Genomic DNA, 21724 nt, shown 5'->3' with positions numbered 1-21724 from the left:
TTGGAGGAAAGGTATAGAGAAGGCCTCTCTTCCAAGGAATGAGAAAAGCATCCTCTAGGGACTAATGATCGTGAACCTCCTCTTGAGCAGAATTGTATTCCACTTTCTGTTGATGGTGCTGACAAAAAGATCCAGGTCTGTGAAACCCCAATTTTGAAAAATATATCTGAGGATCAAATTGTCTAGTTCTCATTTGTAATCCTGGGACAAATGCCTTCTCAAATCATTGGCCATCTTCTTTTGAATGCCTGGAAGATAAGAGCCCTAAATGAAAATATGATTGGCTATGCACAAGTTTCATAGCTTTATTGCTTCCACACAAAGAGAAAGGAATCTCATCCGTCCTTGGCAATTTATGAAGAACTTCAAGCTATGTTGTCTGTCATACCCTTGATGAATAGACCCTTGATTATGGCAAGGAAGTGAATGTACGGATGCCTGACCATCCTGAGCTCCAAAAGTTTGAAGTGGGGAAAAGATGCACAATCTGTGTATGGAGATTCCCCATCGCAGGAGGGATACATCTGAAGTTATAGTGATGGTGGGAGAAGGTCGAGTAAAGGGAACTTCTGCACAGAGTTTAACAGGTCCTTCCACCAACTGAGTGAGTCCATAACTTGATGAGGAATAGACACCGACTTGCTGAGACTGTGTTTGTTTGGTATGTAGACAGTTCTCAGCCAGTCTTGGAAACAGCAAAGGTGCAACTTAGTGTGTAGAATGACAAATGTGTAGGCTTCCATTTGGCCTAGAAATTAAAAATAATTTCTGACTGTCATCTGTGGGCTTAGTTGAACCTTGGAAATGATGTGTGTCAGTACTATATATCTGTCCATCAGTAGGTAAGCTCTGGAATGTTAGTCTCTAGAAAAGCCCCTATGAACTCTATCCATGGAACTAATGTCCAAGTGAACTTTTCTGTGCCAAGATGGAGTCCTAACCTGTTGGATAGAGTCATAGCTGTCCCCACTGCAAAGAGAACTTTGTTGTGTAATTGGCTCTTGAGGCAGGAAAAGATTATTATTCCCCCATCGACGTAGACGAATGGCCACTGTCAGGACCTTCAAAAAGACCACGGGATCAGACAAGAGTCCAAAGGGAAACACTCGGTACTGGAAGCAATCCTGGCTGACCAGGAAGCAGAGGAATCATTTGTGAGATGAGTGTATCACAATGTGAAATTTGGCATCCTAAAGGTCAAGGGCCACAAATCAATTTAGTGATTTAATTAATTATAGCTGCAAGAGTAATCATCCTGAACTTCTGCACTTTGATAAAGATGTTTAACTATCTGCGATCTAAAATTGACCTCTATTCCCATTCTTTTGGGGAACGAGAAAGTATTTGGAAAAGAACTTTTTTCTCTGTGCTGTACTGGAACTGGATCTGTGGCTCGGCTATGTAGGAGAGAGAGGACTTCCTGTCTCAACAACTGTTTATGTGATGGATCCTTGAGAAGGGACCAGAGAAGGAGGGTGGAGCAGAGGAATGAGGTAAAATTAACAGAGTAATTTGATAGTATGACCTCCAAAACCCATATGCTCCCATGAAGATTGAAAGCAGGAGACACAGTGTCCAAAATATGGAAGGAGGTGGATCGAGAGCACAGCTGTAGATTCTGTAGTTGGGGCTATTCTTGACCTTCTACCAAAACATCTACATTGATGTTTAACAGACAAGGAAGATGGTAGTCATCGAAGGAGTAGACAGCTTCCTCTTCTGATATGTGTTTCTCTTCTTGAGTGCTTCAGCAGACCTATGGAAGGTAAGAAGTTGGACTGGGTGGGTTATCTGAGATGTCTGACTGGCTAAAGTTTCTCTTGTTTGCAGAAAGACTCCTTTTGGGGTTGCGGTTGTTGAGGAGGGATAGATATCCTGTCCTATCAATAGAACAGACAACACCACTGTTATCTGTGGTCCTTACAGGTGGGTGCTTACACAGAAGGGGATGCACATTTTGTTGTTGTATATTTGCAAATTATATTTTCTGGGGCTTTTAAAATAATAGACATATATTTTTCTACAATCTGTGGTTCCATCCCTGCTCCCCTGGATGTCAATGGCAAAACTTCCTTTAATTTCTTTGGAATCTGGATTTTTGTGTTGATTTTGATTCTAAAACTTTTTAAACCAAAGAGAAGAGAGATAATGTGAGGACAAAAAAAAGTTGCCAAGGGAGGTTGCTCCCTTGTTTCTACATAAATATTGAGTTAAAGATGTTTATTTGTCACACTACAAACACTGATCATGAGGCTGTGTCGGATTATATTGATTTCACATTTATTTGATCTATAACAATTTCTAAATGCATTCAAGCAGCTTAAAAACAGACTCTTGGCAAACAAATATACGTTTAAACAGTGTATGTAATTGATTGCTCATTGTACCATTAGCTTGCTTCATTCTGGCTGGTTTAAAGGATAACCCTATTGTCTACATGTGCTTGCACTTGAAGAGAATGATATTTTATAATACTGAATTTGATTTTATGGAGGTGAACAGTCCCTTGAGAGCTTTTGTGGTGGGTCAAAAGTATACTTTATAAAATTATGATTATTAATGCTAATCATCGGCTAAATAGACAGCAGCTAACTGAAAACACTACTGAACTTTAAGTCTTTAATCATTTAAAACTAGATTGGGAAAAGCACTAGAGAATCCACTACTACGCTGGCAGCAGGGGATGGACATAAGTCTTTTTAAAAGCTAAATTAATTTATTTTCAGGCTAGCACTAGTTGAAGGTATGTTGCTTTAGATTTACGGTAACTACTGGTAATCTGATCGGTTGGCAGAAATTTGATTTTGGACAGCAAATACACATAAATTTATGCAAACTGTGTGTTATGCTATATTTATCTGAGCTTTGTGATCATGAATATTAAGATATTGGCAATGCTGGCACCTAGCACAGAAACCAGATATATCCAATTTTACAGATTAGGATCCAAAGTGAACTATTTTATGCACAGGCCTGTCTCTTCAATAGGATAGCTTTCTACAACAAGAAAGTCTGCCCCAACTGCCATTCTAGCAGGATAACAGGGAGTTTAGGTGCCCTGTTGCCTTAATCTGATCAGCATTATTAAACAGAAATTGCTTATCGGCCTTCTGAATTATGTGAGAATCTTTGAGACAATACTACTGATGAGCAAGGGGGAAAAAAAAGAAAAAGAAAACCTCCACAAAAACCCTGGAACTACTAAACTGATCTCACACAGGACCACAAAATGTGATGCATCTGCACTAGAATTTTACACAGGGAGATATTCTACAGAATTCTCATATTTATTACTCTACTTGGCTTACTTGTTATTTGAACTGACTCTTACCAAACAGTTGACATCCCATCAGTTTCTGTAACTATCTACTGTCCCTACAGATTCCATAGCTTCCCATTTTTGAAGCATCCTAAATTTTCACTTGAACATTAAATGTCAATGGGGTTGCACTTCTATTTGGAAGGGAGAAATCCCATTAAATAGCCATGCTATAATAATGTAAATCAACCCAGCGGACAGTTATCACATTGTTCGTAAAGACATTACACAACAAGTATCAGAGGGGTAGCCGTGTTAGTCTGAATCTGTAAAAAGCAACAGAGGGTCCTGTGGCACCTTTAAGACTAACAGAAGTATTGGGAGCATAAGCTTTCGTGGGTAAGAACCTCACTTCTTCAGATGCAAGTAATGGAAATCTCTAGAGGCAGGTATATATCAGTGTGGAGATAACGAGGTTAGTTCAATCAGGGAGGGTGAGGTGCTCTGCTAGCAGTTGAGGTGTGAACACCAAGGGAGGAGAAACTGTTTCTGTAGTTGGATAGCCATTCAGTCTTTGTTTACACAGTCCAGCAAGACTTGCATTTGAATTAGATTAATTTAAAACCTAGCAAGAAAAGTGTATTCATCTAAGTGTTTATGGCAGCAAGTTAGCTATGTGTCAATTGTCCTTAATCATTACCTAAAAGAGTTAATCTCACAGCAAGCACAGTTCTGTAGTGGGTTGGAGAACATTTCAGGGAGAACTGTTTTAATACCTGTTTGTGCAATTTAAACAAGCTGTAAGATTATGGATTTTAACTGAGATAATGATTCGTGAAGGTTATGCATTCTTTTATAAAGACATTAATCAGAAATTTGACATTTTCTTTTCAAACAAGAATAACCTCTTAATTTCTTTTGCCTTGAAAAGAACTGACCTCCCTGAATATAGCTTGATTTATAACCCCAGTTGACTAATGTGCTAATCTTTCTGACCAATTATTTGTGGATTCTTTAGTCCAATATTTGTAGAAGTTGTAGAGGTTAGTGGTACTGTTTCTGGGGAGCACGCAGAAAAAGAGGGGCTTTTACTAGGTACAATAGCTAGTAATACAACACAATAACTGGAAGATATGGAAATGAGACAGATTATGCCTTAAAATCATTTTATATAATAAAAGTATTACACTAGATCAGTGGTTTTCAACCTTTTATTCATTTGCAGACCCCTAAAAAATTTCAAATGGAGGTGCAGACCCCTTTAGAAATTTTAGACAGTTTACGGAGCCCCGGGGGTCTGCAGACCATAGGCTGAAAACCACTGCACTAGACTGAATGTTAAAATGGAAACCAAACAGTTCAATATCAAAGACATTCTCTTTCCCTCTAAATAACAAATGTAAGCACAAACAACCCAGTTTGAAAAAAAAATCCTCCACTAAAGACACTTTCTTTGATACATCAACCAGGTTTCATCATTTTCTAAGCAAAATCTTGGAAAAAGACATCTACAGTATCTAATCACCACACCAAAAATAATTGCCTTAATCGTTTCCAGTCAACCTTCTATGCACAGTACAGTACAGAAGCCAGCCTTCTGTAGGTTTCAGAGTGCTCCCCTTGGTCTACGCACACACCTCTCACTGAGAGTTCCACCATGAGCTGAAGACATTATTTAACCTTTATGTGGCAAATCAAATGATCTTTCCCCATCAGACCCTGAATCACTTTTCTTCATCTTAGGGCTGTAGTGGATATGATCAGCTATAACATTATTTTTGATTATCGGATACAGTTCCATTTCATTGACTTGCCTGTGCAAATTTTCTTTTTAGTCCAAAAGCCATTTTTCAAAGAATTTTTTTACCAACCCATGTACACACAAATCTGTAACACCTTCACTATTTCAACCATGTCTTCATTTTCTCTTTCTATCAAATTTATCTACTTCTGAGTCTGATAGAACTGAATTCAACTCAGTGTATCCAAAACGACTATCCTACTCACTGGAAAGAAAAGCCATCTTAGCCAAATCTTCAATGCTTCCCTCTCCATCTTCTAGTCAAACATCACGCTATCTTGGCAGTCAGGAACTTAGATTTCTGATTTAGACCCAAAATCCTTTTGTGCATATCGCCTAGGTCTGTCTACAGTCAAATTAGAATCATCATCTCATACAGGCATATGTGACGATGATTCAGACAAAGCTTTTATCAGACTTAGTTTGCTCTCATCCTGGCTCCTGTCATTTATTCCTTTATTATCTCTTTATATCTTTATTTTTCAAACCTCAATGACTCATCTCCCCATCCAGACCTGTAAATAGGAACAAATCTTTGCCAGTCTCCAAAATCTTTACATCCATTTCAGAATCTAGTGCAAAAGTCTCTCTTAGATAGCAAGATTCCCTGAGCCTGTAGAGTTCCTCCTAATCTTTTACAGCATCTCAGAAATTCCCTGAAGGAAGGCTGATCAATCATAAAAGAGTTATTTTCATGGAAAATATTCAATTTCAGTGAACTTGTGATGAAACCCCTCCTGCCTGGCTTCCTACTGGCTCATCTGTCCAGCTCCTGACTCTTTGGCAGCCCAGCGGATAGGGAGCCAAGACCCTGGAAGCTATCCTGCTTAGCCGGGGTCCCTACATTTCCAGGCTCCTGACTCATTTGCAGCTCACCAGGCAGTCTGATGGGGAGCCGGGAGCCTGGGAATACTGGTTTCCAAGCTCTCAGGTTTGCAGATCTTCAGCAGATGGGGCTCCCAGGGTCTGCTTCTGGGGGACGGCCCTAGAACCAGAGCTCCATTTCCTTTTGTGGAGTTGGTTTTCATTCCAAATGTAAACAAAACTAATTTTTAAAATATTGAAATGGTCCATGAAACAGAATCACCTTTCTCTGCATAGCGCTATACTTTTTTCTGTTCTTTAGCTCATTCCTATGGACAGCAAATGCCAAATATCTTTCTATCCTCCCTCCTTACCCCTCCACAGTTGGTGGACAATACTGCTCCAATGCTGTCCTATGCTATGCTCCTCATCTGTAACAGTTTCCATGTCTTTCTCCACTCAACATTAATTATAAATCCTCTTTCCCCTAATCTCACCACATCCTCTCTCAAACAAATAAATCCAACTTGAGTCTTTGGTGCTTCTCCAAGCTCATTCCTTCTCCTTGAAAATTCTTCATAACACCCTCTCTAACTCCTCTACCACTACTACCACTCTAATTTTACTGTCTAAAAGTAATCAGTGGAATGCTAGTTAGATTTTTAAAATGCTTACAGTTGTAGTAAGCTAAAATTTTATTAACAATTAAGAACTTTTTATTTTTGTAAGTAGGATATTTAGCCTCTCAATGTCCTTTTATAGATAGCAGTACAAGTTGCACTCTGTATTCTATTTAATTGGCATTGATGTTAGGCTTCCCCTCGTGTGCAAAGGAAGGAGAGAGCTTTTTGTTCAATGGTCCAAATACAGTGTTGCCAACACGATTTTATTGCAAGTTCTGTGATATTTGGTGATTTTTCTTCAAGCTCCAGCATCCAAAAATCAACTGATTACATTATAATTTCAGGTTTCATTTTTTAAAAAGTATATTGCTCGCCTTCATGGTTGTGGAGAAAAGCTTGAAAATATGACCCAAATGTACCCTAAAGGCTCAGAAATCAAATAAAAAGAACCCAAAATGTAATTTAAAAAAAAACACTTATTTTTAAGCCAGTCTCTTGATTTTTGGGGTCCTGTCTCATGAGTTTTGAATGCTTTGAGTTGGCAATACCTGATTCAAATACATTTTTCTGATTTAAAAAAATCCAACCACACCATGTCTCCATATCCAGAAAACAGCATTGAACCTGGGTATATCTGTGATGCTTGAGTGGAAAAAATGTGAATAGACCACATGCCGCCACCACCACAAACAGATCTGTCCTCCCAAAACAAGACAGATGCTCCTCTCTCCTGCTCCCAAATCACAGCTTTGCATGGATTGTCATGTTTATCTTTTGAAATGCTTACAATCAACAGAAGTTCCACATGTTTACTTACCACCGGTCTGTGTACATCCCAAAATGCTCGCTCCTGGCTATCAAGGATTTTCCTTTCTATCTTGTCTCTTTTCTTGTCCACTCTGTCAATGTTGCAGTACATTTAAGACAAACAACATTAATTGTAGTGCCTCTAAAAACAGTCAATGACAAATCCAGCAATAAAACTTCAAAGGAACTCACTTTGCTTGTGCTTCAGCTTGCATAAAAATAAACTCCCACTTCCTGGCAAATGATCGCTGTAGCCTGGCCAAACTCTCCTGAAAATACAGTATAAACAAGTTTAACTGTGCTTTAAGTTATTCGCTATCTAACAGTTTTTAGACTGTCTTCAAAACCTCCAAAAGATGATGTTGCACTCAAAAGCCATAATGCACAGGCTAGTGTAAATGTAGTCTATTTATTTGGTGGAAAGTGTCTGACACAATACAGGATAGACCACAAAGTCTACATTATCTGTGCCCCCATCTCTTTAAGGTTTGGAACTCTGTTGAAAGATCTGGACACAGCTCTAGTGAGTTGCAGTGGTTGCTGCAGAGTTTGGCACTTCCAGAAAAACACACCAGTAGCAACATTTGTGGGTGTGTTGGTTGGTTGATTATTCCAAATTTTCAATGAAATGCTCCAACTTTAAACCTAGCCAGCTCTGGAAATGTAGCAATGACATTAGCTTGATACTGCCACTGATTCACACTAAAACCTCCATTTGTCTTCTACATGAGCTGTTTGTGTTGTCTAGTACAGAGATGACTGTAGCTGGAACATTAGAAAGACATTTTGGGAATACAAACTCCTTCTAAAGAAAATTGGTCATATACTTTTAAAAAATGTTTGCAGACTAAAGCTGTCTATTATTGTATAGAAAATTATTTAATAATATTTTTATGAGACTTGGCATAATTCTGCACTCAGATATGCTGGTAAATCTTGAGCAACTCCACTGGTTGCAATAGAATTATTCTGGATTTTCATTAGTGTAAATGGAAGCATAATTTGGTCTACTGACTTCAAGGGAGTTTCAGGTACTCAGTTTCTCTCAATGCCCCCTTTTTGTGTTAATTATAGTGAGGTTAACTAAAAAATGTCTGGGAACTTGGTATCAAATAATCGGACTGCAACTGTATTATATATTTACTGCAGAATAGTAAAGGGATATGTCTTCACAATCCCATCAATAACCCACATAATCTTATAAAGATACCATGGGCCATACTCATCCTGCTGTAGCTCTTTTGGCTTTAGCAGAGTTACAGCAGGGCAAAAATTGGCCTAGTATCTTTAAAACTATGAGTACAATTTTCAAAAGCACCAAAGTGACTTCAGAGCCCATTGAAAATATATGGGTCTTAGACACTTAAGGCCAGTTGTCTAAAGGTATTTAGGTGCCTAACTCCCATTGATTTCAGTGATTACCTTTTAAAATCTGGCCATGTCTATGTCAGTTTTGAAAATGGGACTTAACTTTTCATTACTTCAGTCCTTTTGAAAATTTTAAGCTAGATCTTTAAATATATAATTGGAAGCCTTAAACACTGTAGTACAGTTCTGACAAACATTGGGACATATTTGTTTCTGACTGCATGAGATTGGTGAACAGTTCACCTGATGCTGGGGAAAGGATCTGTGCACAATTAGATTAGAGATGGGCCCAAGTCTTAGTTCCCAAACACCCCTGAACTTTGGGGAGATATGAATTCAAACTTTGCAGCTGGCCCCTCTCTATGGCTTGTTGCACCAACAACCTGGATCCCAGCACCCCAAAACTATGGGAACATTTGGGATTTGTTTCTATCTCTATTCATAATGCACCAACCCAATCTTCATTGTTTAATATAATACAGCAGGCGCTCATGTACAACAGCATTTATGGATTCTGAAATATTAGCACTTGAGTGCCAGTTGTCACATGTCTAGACACAAGTGTAAACTGCTCAATGTATAAACCACTGCACTATAAAAATGCTGTGGCCTTTGTTTCTAATGTTATCCTACATTCTGCTGAGCTTGGAAATCTCATTTATTTGACATCTCAGTTCCAGGAAAGGCCCACATACTTACTGCTTCATAGTCTGCTAGCTCAAGCCGTGCTTTGTTTTGCATTGTTCGCTTGCAGAGGTAAACCGCTAGAACACACACACAAAAATCAATCAATCATTGCTTGCTATTTCATAAACATCAGAGCCCCAGAAATCAAGATCTCAAGGTTTCATCCACATTCCATTGACACGGACTGGTATATTTTTACCTCTGTGTTTCTCCCTCTATAGCAGTGTCGGATTAGCTACTGGGCCAAAGGGGTCCATGCCCAGGGCCCTGGCCAGTTGGGGGGGGGGCCAGAAAAATGGGCGCCCCTGGCACCTCAACCCGCTCCGCCTGCCCGGTGCTCCTGCTGGGAGGTGGGGGCTTGCCCAGCTCCTCCTGCCCACCCGGTGCTCCTGCAGTCCCCACATCCCGACACGACTCCCCTGCTGGAGCACCAGGGCAAACCTCCGCACCCCAACCCCATTTCCCCGACAGAAGCGCCGGGAGGGGGAAGCAGGGGACTGAAGGCAGAAGGAGTGGGGAGGGGCCCCCCACTTGCTGTGGTCCAGGGACCCCACAAAACCCTAATCCGCCCTTGCTCTATAGTCAATTTTTTTAGAACAAGGAGGTCAATACATACAATGATATTTTTATTGAAGTGTAGCTTCTGCCAAAGTGATTAATGGCATAATTATTTAGCTCTCTGTACTTTATAGCAGTAATAAACAAAACCTTGGAGGTGAGGTTTTGTTTTTGTTTGGCCAAGAACTAATTTGTTAAAAAGCTAATTGGCAACTTATCTTTAAAGTATTGCATATGGACTAAAAGAGGTTTAGCAAGAGGTGTTGTCCTATTTCACCAGTAGAAGGGTTTTCTTTATTGTTTATTTATACACTATTATTTTCCCATTGCATAGACACCAATCCACATCAACAAGAGAAACTCACAATTAAAAAGAAAAAGGGAACAATACAAATAAAAAATAAAGACTCAAAGTATCACTCCCTATGGAAAATATCTATAAGAGGAAATAATGTGGGAGTGAAAATGAAAAAGTGGGAGCATATCTTTACATACAACATTGGGAACAAATGTAGTCTTATTTACATTGTGGCAAATCCAAAGGAATTGCACTGACTTCGGCAACGTTGTTCTGGATTCACACCAGTGTAACTGAATGGAATTTTGCCAAATATATTACAAGCAACAAATGCTGAAAAGAAATGGGTTGAAAAATCAAACTAAGGTGAGACAGAGGACAGATGTTAGCATCACTCACTAAGTCATTACATTAATGGCTTGATCCTCCAGAATGCTTTATGCATCCAAAATTCCTATTGAATTAAACTGCAAATCCTATCCTTTTCATTTAGGGGCAAATCCTATCCTTCATTTCAAGCCTGAGTAACTGGATTTAGTGCAGGTGACTCCTCCAGAAATGAGATGTAGGGTGGGGCAGAATTTCCCCTCACAAGGCTGAAGAGAAACATCATAACCTTTTCATGCCTCCACAGCCCCAGTCCCAGCCCCTCTGTGGGGTAGCATGGCCTTTTGATTTGATTTGTATAGTCAAGGATCCACCAACCCCATCCGTGAACTCTGTGCTGGGGACATAGAGCCCTCATAGAGCTAGGCTCCGATATATTCTGAGGGAAGGAATCCTGGCCCACCCATCCCCATCGCTACATAGAAAAATGCATTTCCACTGCTGGCACAGATAGGAAAGATTTGTGTCTAAGAACTCAATCCTACAGTCCCTAGACAAGCAAAAGTCCCTTGCACCTAATCTAATCTTGTATTTTAAGGAGGCCAAATCAATAATACTTAAGATCCCCAGAGACAAAATTAATTTCAGACAAAAGAATAAATCTTAAAAATAGTTTCAGTCTGACTTTCTCCCTCTGCTCCAAGGCATTCCATTATTTCACTAAAACAACAAGGAGTCCGGTGGCTCCTTAAAGACCAACAGATTTATTTGGGCATAAGCTTTCGTGGGTGTCAGGGTTTCTTCCCCACTCTGAACTCTAGGGTACAGATGTGGGGACCCGCATGAAAGCCCCCTAAGCTTATTTCTACCAGCTTAGGTTAAAACCTGGTATGCGGCCACCACCAAGTGATTTAACAAGAAACAGGGAAAAGACCACTTGGAGTTCCTCTTCCCCCAAAATATCCCCCCAAGCCCTTACAGCCCCTTTCCTGGGGAGGCTTGAGAATAATATCCTAACCAATTGGTTACAAAGTGATCAAAGACCCAAACCCCTGGTCTTTGGACAATGGAAAAATCAGTCAAGTTTTTAAAAGAAGGATTTGAAAGTATCTTGTCCCCTTATTGGTTCTTTGGGTCAGGTGTCAACCAGGTTACCTGAGCTTCTTAATCCTTTACAGGTAAAAGGATTTTGGTGTCTCTGGCCAGGAGGGATTTTATAGTATTGTACACAGGAGGGTTGTTACCCTTCCCTTTATAGTTATGACAGTGGGTAAAAAACGTTTTTTTACCCACAAAAGCCTATGCCCAAATAAATCTGTTAGTCTTTAAGGTGCCACTGGACTCCTTGTTGTTTTTGTGGATACAGACTAACATGGCTACCCCCTGATACTATTATTTCACTGGGATCACACAGGGTAAAAACCAGCAGAGAACTTACATTCATTGCAACTGCTTCTGAGTTTTAACTGGGGCTCCAGATATTACTTAATGGAAAGAAGAATTAAAATTTGATATGTATGTTACTTGGTCTATTCTCTTCTCCATTTGTATTCTTTCCATTTTCTTCAAAAGCGTTACCATCTGTCTTCTCTGATATTCCCTGCTCAGGTAATACAAAGATATATCTATTTGTCATACGTAATTTAGCAGGCTGAGGTACAGAACTTAGCCCCAATTTCAATGCATATTTAAAGCACCATACATTTACACTATTGCCTTAGGGTTTGTTCTGAAATCTAGGAAAGAGAATAAGTGCTGAATTCTGGCTCTTCTCACTGAGTCCAATGGTAGCTGCAGGCACATAACTAAGGGCAGAATTGGGCCCTCATTACAGTCCATTTTTTTTCTTATTGTTTTCAAAATTACTTTCTTAACTGATGGATTTAGGGAAAAAATCCTGTCAGCATTAGCTCTAAGACATTGTGAGGATTATTTTAAAAAAATGTATTTATTAAAGATGAGCAGAGAGGGTTCCAGGAACTCCATGAGCTGAGTTTAAGCCTGTCAGGTAACCCTAACGTCTCTTTAAATATATATAGAAAACTCCCACTCTCTTCTTTTGCTTGGCCTACTGTAAAACTAATATTCTTAGAAGATAGTTGCCCAACCTATTTTCAATATATTTGTTGTACTTGGTGCCTTGTCATCAGCCTAATCTCTCTTTCTAAAACAGTTATTCCTTCAGGATCATAATGTCCATAGCAGAACAGACCAATGATTCACTTGTCTAGCAGCCTTTCTTTGGCTGTGTCCAATCCAAGATGTGTCAATTGAAGGCCTGAACACCCCACAATCTGCCTAATTCTGCTACACCAGGGCAACTTCATGGTGACCCCAAGATGAACAGTACTTGCCCACACAAGTGCAATAGTCTAATCCTGTTTGAACATTTACTATCTGGAGTAAAATGACAAGGGCTAACAATTCTCATGCTTCTAGACATATGCTCATCACAGATAAATGGGACTGCTTATGTAAGTGTTACCTAACGTGAGCAAGAGTTGAGGATTCAGGCCCCTGGCATAACTCTTAAATGGTGATAAAGATCCAAAAAGAAGAACACAATATCATGCAGGGAACTTGAGATGCTATAGGATTCTTTTCTTCAGTGTAAATAATTTTCTGTAGCCTCAGACTAAAGGTAAATAAATTTCAACAATAAAAGTGACGTGACACCACATTTGTATGCTGCGTAGATAATTTTGGGACTTAAAGAAGTGAGGTCTATTGAAATGAGCTTCATTAGAGAGGTATGACACCTGGAGATCAGTATCTGATCCTGAAGCATGAGGATTATCAGCCTTTGTCATTTTACCCCAGTAAGCACATTTCAGAACAGGATTAGATTCCTTTAATTACAACATCTGCTGTTATACGACATTATTTGTCTCAGTAATATCTTGTGGCAACGAGTCCTGGACCTGTTTCCTTGAAATTTCTATCTAATGACTTCTTTTTAGTGTGCACATTTCTGAGCCAGGACTTCAAAATGGTTACGTTTATCCCTCAAGCCTTTCCTCCAGGGTATTAAAATGCTTCTCTTATTTTTGGAGCCTAATGATTATACCATCTGGCCTTTTTTATGCTAATTAAAACTCTTTCTACATGTCAGTGTACTTAAGGCAGAGTCTAAAGTGTGCCTGAGAGGATTTATCTGTCTGGGAAGTATGACATATCTGTTGATGCCAAGGCAGAAGAAAATGGTGCTCAAGGACACTTCAACTCTTTGATTCAGTTGCTCCCCTCCCATCATTGTGTTGCCAGCACTCTCACTTTTAGCATGAATGCAGCCATTCTCGGATATTGTTAAGGGCTTCTTGTGGAAGCAGCAGCTCAGGAATTTGAGCTGAATTGTTTGCGGTTTCCCAGACAATAATAATACTTTAACTCTTCTATAGTGTACTTTATCCATAGACGTTAAGGCACTTTACAAAAGAAGGTAAATATCACCCTCCTTTTACAGAAGATAAAACTGAGGTGCAGATAAGTACGTTTTTTTTTCCTTAAGAGGAATGGGAGTTGGAGTTAGGGATGCCGCAACAAATATTTTCTTCAAGGCACTGATTGCACAGTACTTCCCAGCCCTTACCTTGCCCCATTTGTAACATTAGCGGTTTGCAGTTACTACAGTTGGTGTAGCCTGGCTTGTAGTGCCTAGAGAGGGAGTGAATGAGTCAACTGTTTTCCTCCCTTCTTCCAAAGCAGTCAGTCATAAATAGCTGGTTCAACAACAAGGTGAGAGGCACAAGGGCATAATTTGGAGGGGCATTGCCCCCCCCCCCCCCGCAAAATGCAAGCCTCTGTCAGGCACAGAATTTGCACCTCCAATGCACACCCCCATTGGTATGACTGGAGCTGTCCCCCCAAATATAGAAGTCAAACTACCTATGGATAGGCAGACCAGAGTGCCCACTATTTTGAATTCACATTTCTGCGGTGCATACAGCTGGAAGTATGATCTGTAGGAATGCTTTTAACAACAAAGGCCTCTTATTTTTACATATACTTTTTTGGGGGGGGGGAGGGGTCAAGTTGACAAATTTAAGTAGGTGAGGTGCCCACAAGGAGACCACCAAGCAGTTACCTTGGAAACTGTTACGCTCTACAAACTGGTCATTTGGCTATATGGAAAGCCTTCAGAATACTACTAATTACACTGAGGAGAACCCAAACCTTTTCTGCCAAACTCTCTATGTGACTGCATAAGTGACAAGATAGGGCCCTAAACATCCTTAGGGCCAATCATAAAGCAAATTCTGCCATCAGCTACAAACCAGTTCAAAGCAGTCAAAGACTGGATTGTCACTTGTGAAAGATAAGAATTTGGCTCATTCATTTTCAGCATGTCTTACAATAAAGCCACAGTCTCACTGGAAGTAACCAAATGCAACAGAGTATTTCATAAAAATTACTTAACATAAAAACAAATGATATATAATGCAACAAAGCCTCATTCGTAATCTCAGTTTGCTAAACATGGACTGCAACATACAATCTTATTTTAGTGCTTGTATACTTTAACATGATTTTGCAATCAATCTGATTGCCTTCCAGTAAAATAAATTATATAGTTGTAGCAATAGCATATGATTTAGAACAGATTGGAGTACCATGGAAAAACAGAGCTTGAGTAGCAACTTTTTTAAAGATTGTATCAATGAGCAATGTTCCACAAATTCAGATGACCAAGATAATTTAAATGTACAAGGAAACAGAATAATGCCACACTCAAAGGGATGTCATAGAGCGCTGGACTGGAACCCATGAGACCTGGATTCTAGTCTCATCTCTTCCACTTGAATACTGGGTGACCTTGGACAGGTCACTGTATCTCTCTATGCCTCCACTTCTCCATCTATAAAATGGGGATAATGACACTGCCCTGCTTTATAAAGCACATTGAGATCTACTGATGAAAAGTGCCATATAAGAGCTAGGTATTTATATTAGTATGTTTGTTCTCTTCCCCTGAACTTACTTTTCTGTTTGTTTATTTTTCGTAGGGTCATGCTTTCTGAGACAGCCAATGTGCAGGGACTCTTTTTCCAAACTACTAGACATAAGCCCCACTTTAAACCTGCATCTGTCTGGGCAATAAGGTAAGAATCTATTTAAACCAATGATAAAACACTCATTTGGCCTGTCTACACAGCATCTAGGAATGAGCCTCCCAGCCCAGTTCCATTCCATTTATGCCAGCAGAGCTCACACTACTACTCTAAAAACAGCTGTGCACACGGTGCTTTGAAGTTGCAGCTTGGACTGGAGCTTGGGCTCTGAAGTCTGGAGGGGCTTCAGAGTCCCAGTTCCAGTCCGAGCCACAATTTCAAAGTGCCACCTACACAGCGATTTTTAGCTGATATTAGCACACCCTGCTAGCACAAGTCTGTGGGCCTGGGTGTAGACGTACCCATTAACTTCAATGGAAACTGAGCTAACGGATTGCTATGTGTTTTTGAAAATCTCACCCACAATAACTGGGTTACAAAATGTAACTTGACAGCTCAGCAGTAAAATTACTGACCATGTCCCACTGAGATATGTTGCCTCTTCGCAACAGCTTTTAAATATATTCAATCACAATAACCCATTTTCAGGGTTCAGCCATTTTCAACTCTCAACTGCTTAATTATCATTTAAAGCTCATGCAAAGCCTCTGCGTTTTTTTTTTTTTTTTTTAAGAAGACCATAGAGATAATTATGAGGTTTCAAACTTTGAACAAGGAAGAGGACTAATTTTATACATTACATACACCTATTTAGTGGAAAACCCACAGCTCCCATTCTAAAAGTTTAAGGCCATGAAGTTAGTTAGTTGCTCACATGGAGCCTGATCAAGCTCGCACTGGAGTAAGTGACAAAACTCCCACTGATTTGGGAGTTTTGAATGGCACCAGGACTGGGTCTTTGAAGACTACAGACTTGCAACCTGATCTGAACCCAATGGGAATCGACTACAAGTGTTGGGTACAAGTTGGACTGGAAAAAGGGTTGACACACTCAGGCCAGGTTCAGGTTGGGCTTTAAAATTAGGCCCAAGAAGACTGGGGGCGTGTGAGGCAAGGGCCAGTGGCTGGTGGAGGTGGTGCCACAAGGGGAGGTGGTGCTGCACTCACATCAGCTGTTTCCAGATGAGGGAGAGAGAGACACAACATGGCTCACCTGCAAGTGCAGCAGCATGGCCAGCCGGGACCCTGCACTGGTCAGCCTCTGCCCTGCCCCACACTGCACCTCACCCCGACTGCCCAGCCTAGAGTATTTCATGGTGCCCTTGCTGCAACAATTCAGGAAATCTGAGGTAACCATCAGGGGGATCTGTAAGTGGCTACCGATCATGCACCACCACACCATCCCAAGGTCTATACCCCTCCCACTTTGACCTCCTCCCCATGCCTGGATTCCTGCAGCGGGGCCAGGCAGGAGGTGACAGTGGAAGTGAAGAGGAGGGGGTTTACTCTGTGTCTGCACAGTGATGGAGCTGTCCAACCGTCTGGCTGCGGTTTGGGTGGTCCAGGGGGCTGTGGCCTCACCAGCATGCAGGTGGCCCTGGGCTCTTTGGGGCAGGGAGAGGGAGCACTGCATGTTTGTGAAACAGAATCACATGGTCCGTTTGCAATGTCCCAGCCATATTGCTCTTCCAGCTCCAACATTGGCAGCTCTGCATCTGACCTTGCAACCCAACTTGAACCCAATAAAACCCAACTACAAGTGTTGGGTCAGGTCAGACATGACAATGACTTGACATACTTGGGCTTGGATCAGGTTCAGGTTACTTGTGGTCTAGTTGGGTTCATGTTAGATCTGATGACACCTCAATAGGAGATCCCACCGAGTAGGATCAGAAGAACACATCTACACTACTACCATGAGAGTGATATTGTTATCTTTATGCAAGATTCCCAGTGAAATCAGAACGAGTTTTAAATGCACAAGAAATTGAGGGCCAGGCTGAATGTCTGTGAGGCAAAAGAGAAGGGAAAAAAATCTTTAAAAGACATTATTTTTTAAGTGTGTCTTTCAATGGCATGGTTAAATATTTTTGTTCAAAACTTTTTCCAGCAAAAAATAAAGATTTAATGATACTAACATTTTGTATTGATTTTGCCAAATTGTTTTGGTTGGAAAAAAAATAATTATGAAAAGAAACCCTAACATGGACACTTTATTTGGTTTAATAGTGCCTGTTAATTCAGTAACAAACATAAATCATGAGAATTTACAGATGTTACTTTCACCTATTTCTCAGAATACATCTGAAGCTAATATTAGCTATAGGACCAAATTTTGGCTTCAGAGTCAAAATGGGAGTCATATGCATACATTCAATATTGCCAGGGAAAAAGAATAAAAGTTAAAATAAGGTCTACAGAGTTCAGACAGATGCTGTCCTGAGGGCAGATAAATTAGCAATCTTTGAATGTGCCTGATCAAGGATTAGACTAAATCTTCACTGCCAATAGACAAATCTGTAACAAGTGCCCAATTTAAGTATCACCACCATTTACAGTGCAAATTATTCCTTTACCTCACTGATGCTTCTATCAAGCAATTAATTATTTCTGGTCTCTAGGATGCTCACTTAACTGAGGTTTCATTTTCCACTTAAGCATAAAAAAGAAAATGCCAGTTTTTATGTGAACTGGGCACAATAACTTTCATCAGTTAGTCTCAAGTATCTACAATGCAATTACACCCTCTTACATAAGCCTAAGGAGGTTCAGCTATCGCAGGCTTCAATGGTTTTGGAGATCCCCATGACCATATACCACTCCCAAATGAAATCACCCCCATGTCTTTTGTTAGCTCCCTATTCATAGACTGGCAGATTTAATTTTCATATTAATAATGAAATAGTCAAATCAGTTTAGTTTATTCAAAGCAGTGATTTGAAAGTAATTCTGAAAATTCTGAATTATATTTATAAATCTTTAAATTTATTCTTTCTATAAGAAATTACATTGTTTATATTGATAAAGGCCAGGATTTAAACCTAGATTAACAATGCATTTATAGTAATGCAACAGCAAACAGATGTTTAAAAACGGCTATTTGGGTCATACTTGATTAGAAAGTTCCAGAGAACTTTTCCTAAGTACATTTATGAAAATGTTGGCAAACAACCTGCACTGGGCTGCACAAGAGAATTCTCAGCTACAACTCTTTTTTCTTATAACCTTAGTGCCACAGTTATGAGACAGAAAAATATTACAGTTCTGTGTTAAAGAGCCTTGCACTTTGGAGTCACTCCTGGGGTGAAGGACTATGAAAAGCTGCCTCTCCTCCTATATTCTGCTGACCTAGTTATGCTAAGGCATGTCAATAGCTGATGCCTAAGATAAAGTTCACGAATACAGGTAGAAGGCATGTATGGCATGTAGAAGGCACGTATGGACAGACTTGCAGATGGTCGTCTGTCTGCATCAAAATTTGGCAGGCTTCAGGACAAAACACGGCATCCTGGTTCCAGCAAGCTTTGAACTGAGACTTTCTCTGAATCATGTGTGTGTCAGAGGTAGCTTCTGGTGACTAACGTAGCTCTGCACAGCAGAACAACGGGGTCTGAATTCATAGACTCTAGAACTGGGAATAAACCTCATAGGTCTAGTCCAGCTCCATGCTAATACAGGTTTGCTCCCTTGAGCACATATATTTGCATTTTGTCCAGTCTAATTTTGTGTGTGCCGAGCAACAGGGCTTCTCCATTGTGGGTGAATCTACATGCAAATAGATGATCCTTTTAGCCAGTCCTTCCACCAAGCTATTAGCTCAGATATTCTGTATATGCTGCCAATTTCTATAGCATTCGGTTGTTTTACATTTAAAAAAAAATACAGAACTGCAATACTGTTCATGTACAATAACGTTAACAAGATGCTGCACCTAGTAAGGGAGACTAAAGGACCCAGCAGTGAGGGCACAAGACTGAACAAAAGCCTGGAGACTAAGATTTCATTCGCATTGCCTTTGCCTGACCCTGGGCAAGTCACTGAAATTTGTATCTTAGTTTTCTCATCAGTAAAATGCGTTTAAATGCTACTGACGTAGCTTTGTAAAGTGGTGTGAGATCCCTGGAAGAAAATCACTAGCAAAGAGCTAATGGTTATTTTATCATTACTAATGACTAGGAACAATAGGCTAAAAGTATGAAAGATTGCATTTGGCAGGGAGATTTTATCAGGGTGTGGATGTCTCTGAAGAGAAGTGTTCAAGCCCCATAGCTTGGTATATAAAACTAGACAGGGCAAGGCATTAATACAAGTAATACCATTCTAAGAACCAAACCTGTGATGTCAGGGAGATGGGTTAGATGACCTAAGAGGTCTGATTCCCAGCTCTGGATTCTATGAATTCAAACTGTGTTGCTATGCAGAGCCATACAGAGATTAGTAAAATAACTGCCTACTAGAGAAAGAAAGTTTGAGATAAGAGGTCAAATTTTCAAACAGGCATTTTAAACTGTGAATGCAAAATAAGTAGACAAACATGTTCTAAATGGAAAATTAAGCTGAATAAAAGTGTGGTTTATGATTGCAATTGCCTGTCTATGATTGCATTTACCTAGTATACAGGTCTGTCGCATCTGACGCGCATTTAACATGCACGATTTCAACTTTCCGCGGTTGGCAAAAAAAAGAGAAAAACAACAGTTTTAATACTATACCTGTAGTGCAGGCGATTTCGCCCGACATTGAACTCAATGGGGTTTTGGCTATACGCAGTTTTCGCTTTACACGCTAACCACGGAACGGAACCCCCGTGTAAGATGAGACAGACCTGTATGTTATGTTCTGCAGATGCAACTGATGTGTGATAGGCCAAGTTCAGCAGTACTATAGCTGAATTTAGCTCTGATTGGGAAAGACAATATCTCTAGAAAGAAAAACTCTGGAAAAGAAAATTGCCACTTAAATTCTCAAGGGCAATGCAAAAAGATAGTGTTTTTTTTTTTTTTTTGGCCTTCTCTCCCATTTCATAAAGAATCCCTGATAGCTGAAGCTTTCAGACTCCACTTTACCTAGAGAAAGAGAGAAAGAAAAGTGGTATATTGCCACTGGGGATTATTTCCTTATTTTATTGTAATTCAACCTGGATAAAAGATTCATGAACATTCATAGTAGGCAGATGAGGTAATATCTTTTATAGGATCAACTTCTGTTTGTGAAAGAGACAAGCTCTCAAGCTACACAGGGCTCTTTTTCAGGTCTGGGAAAGATACTCAGATTGTCACAGATAAATACAAGGTGGAACAGATTGTTTAACATAAGTAGTTAATATATATTGTAAGAGACTATTCAAGGTGAAGCAGCCAGTTAACTCCTTTACAGTCATAATGACATAAGATGGGAGTTAATGGGTTACAGATTGTTGTAATAAGCCATAAATCCATTGCCTTTATTAAGACCATGATTTTTTAGTGTCTAGCAAAATTATGAATGTAAGTTCCTAGGCTCGATTTTTGAAGGTGTTGTGCAGGCTTCCTTTGAGAATGAGGACTGAGAGGCCAGATATGGAGTGATCATTTTGTGAAAAGTGCTTGCCCGTGGGTGATATGGTGTTTTTGTGCAAGAAGTTTAGTTAATGTCACCTTCAGATTTCTGAGTCACAGATTTTCCTCTTTTGTTTGACAGATAAGGATAACAAAAGGATAGCATACAGGTACATTTGAATTAAAATAGAGACAAACAGCACATGAGAGAAAGCTAAAGGTTATATTGGTTATATCAATGGGGAAGTGAGGCTCTGCATTGAAGCTATTGATAGCTTGTCCTGTCAACTGCCCCATCAAGTAAACTCCAAGCTCTCTCAAAATTTTGTACAGATATATTTGATCTTTGCCAGCATGAAACCGTTGGCCAATTTAGTTTTACATCTGTTTCTCTATTTTTTTACCCAGAGCTGTGTTTTTCTAACAAAATGCAAAACACTGAACTAATCTGCTAGCAAGATGCAAAACTGAAATGAATTTTTGCAAGAAGAAAACAACACTGAGGGACATTTTGAACTATCCATTTCATTTCTGATTCTCCATATAGTATGGTATTCTGTAACATTTAACTCACTAGCATTTGTAATTGACTGCAGCCTATTTGCTTGGTTGTTTTTATAGTCTTCTAATCACATCTTCTACCTGCTAAATTCTCCCCACCCCCACACCCATGAAGAAGCAAAAACCTCACTAGCCCAAGTCTGAT

At 39.8% G+C, this 21724-nt stretch overlaps 1 protein-coding gene across 8 annotated transcripts in view; it reads right to left on the bottom strand.

Annotated features, from left to right (window-relative positions):
* Nucleotides 1-21724, bottom strand: part of RGS7 (regulator of G protein signaling 7) — a 432745-nt gene that overhangs the window by 64495 nt on the left and 346526 nt on the right. For all 8 annotated transcript variants that reach the window (XM_054024223.1, XM_054024222.1, XM_054024224.1 and 5 more), the window contains 3 exons: nucleotides 9362-9426; nucleotides 7487-7563; nucleotides 7305-7386 (listed from right to left, as the gene is read on the bottom strand). In XM_054024223.1, the coding sequence (XP_053880198.1) occupies nucleotides 7305-7386; nucleotides 7487-7563; nucleotides 9362-9426 (224 nt within the window). The remainder of the gene's footprint in view (nucleotides 1-7304; nucleotides 7387-7486; nucleotides 7564-9361; nucleotides 9427-21724) is intronic.

The sequence above is a fragment of the Malaclemys terrapin genome, chromosome 3 (assembly GCF_027887155.1).
Source record: "Malaclemys terrapin pileata isolate rMalTer1 chromosome 3, rMalTer1.hap1, whole genome shotgun sequence".
NCBI classification, from domain to species: domain Eukaryota; kingdom Metazoa; phylum Chordata; order Testudines; family Emydidae; genus Malaclemys; species Malaclemys terrapin.
This window is presented reverse-complemented; position numbering and strand designations above follow the sequence as displayed.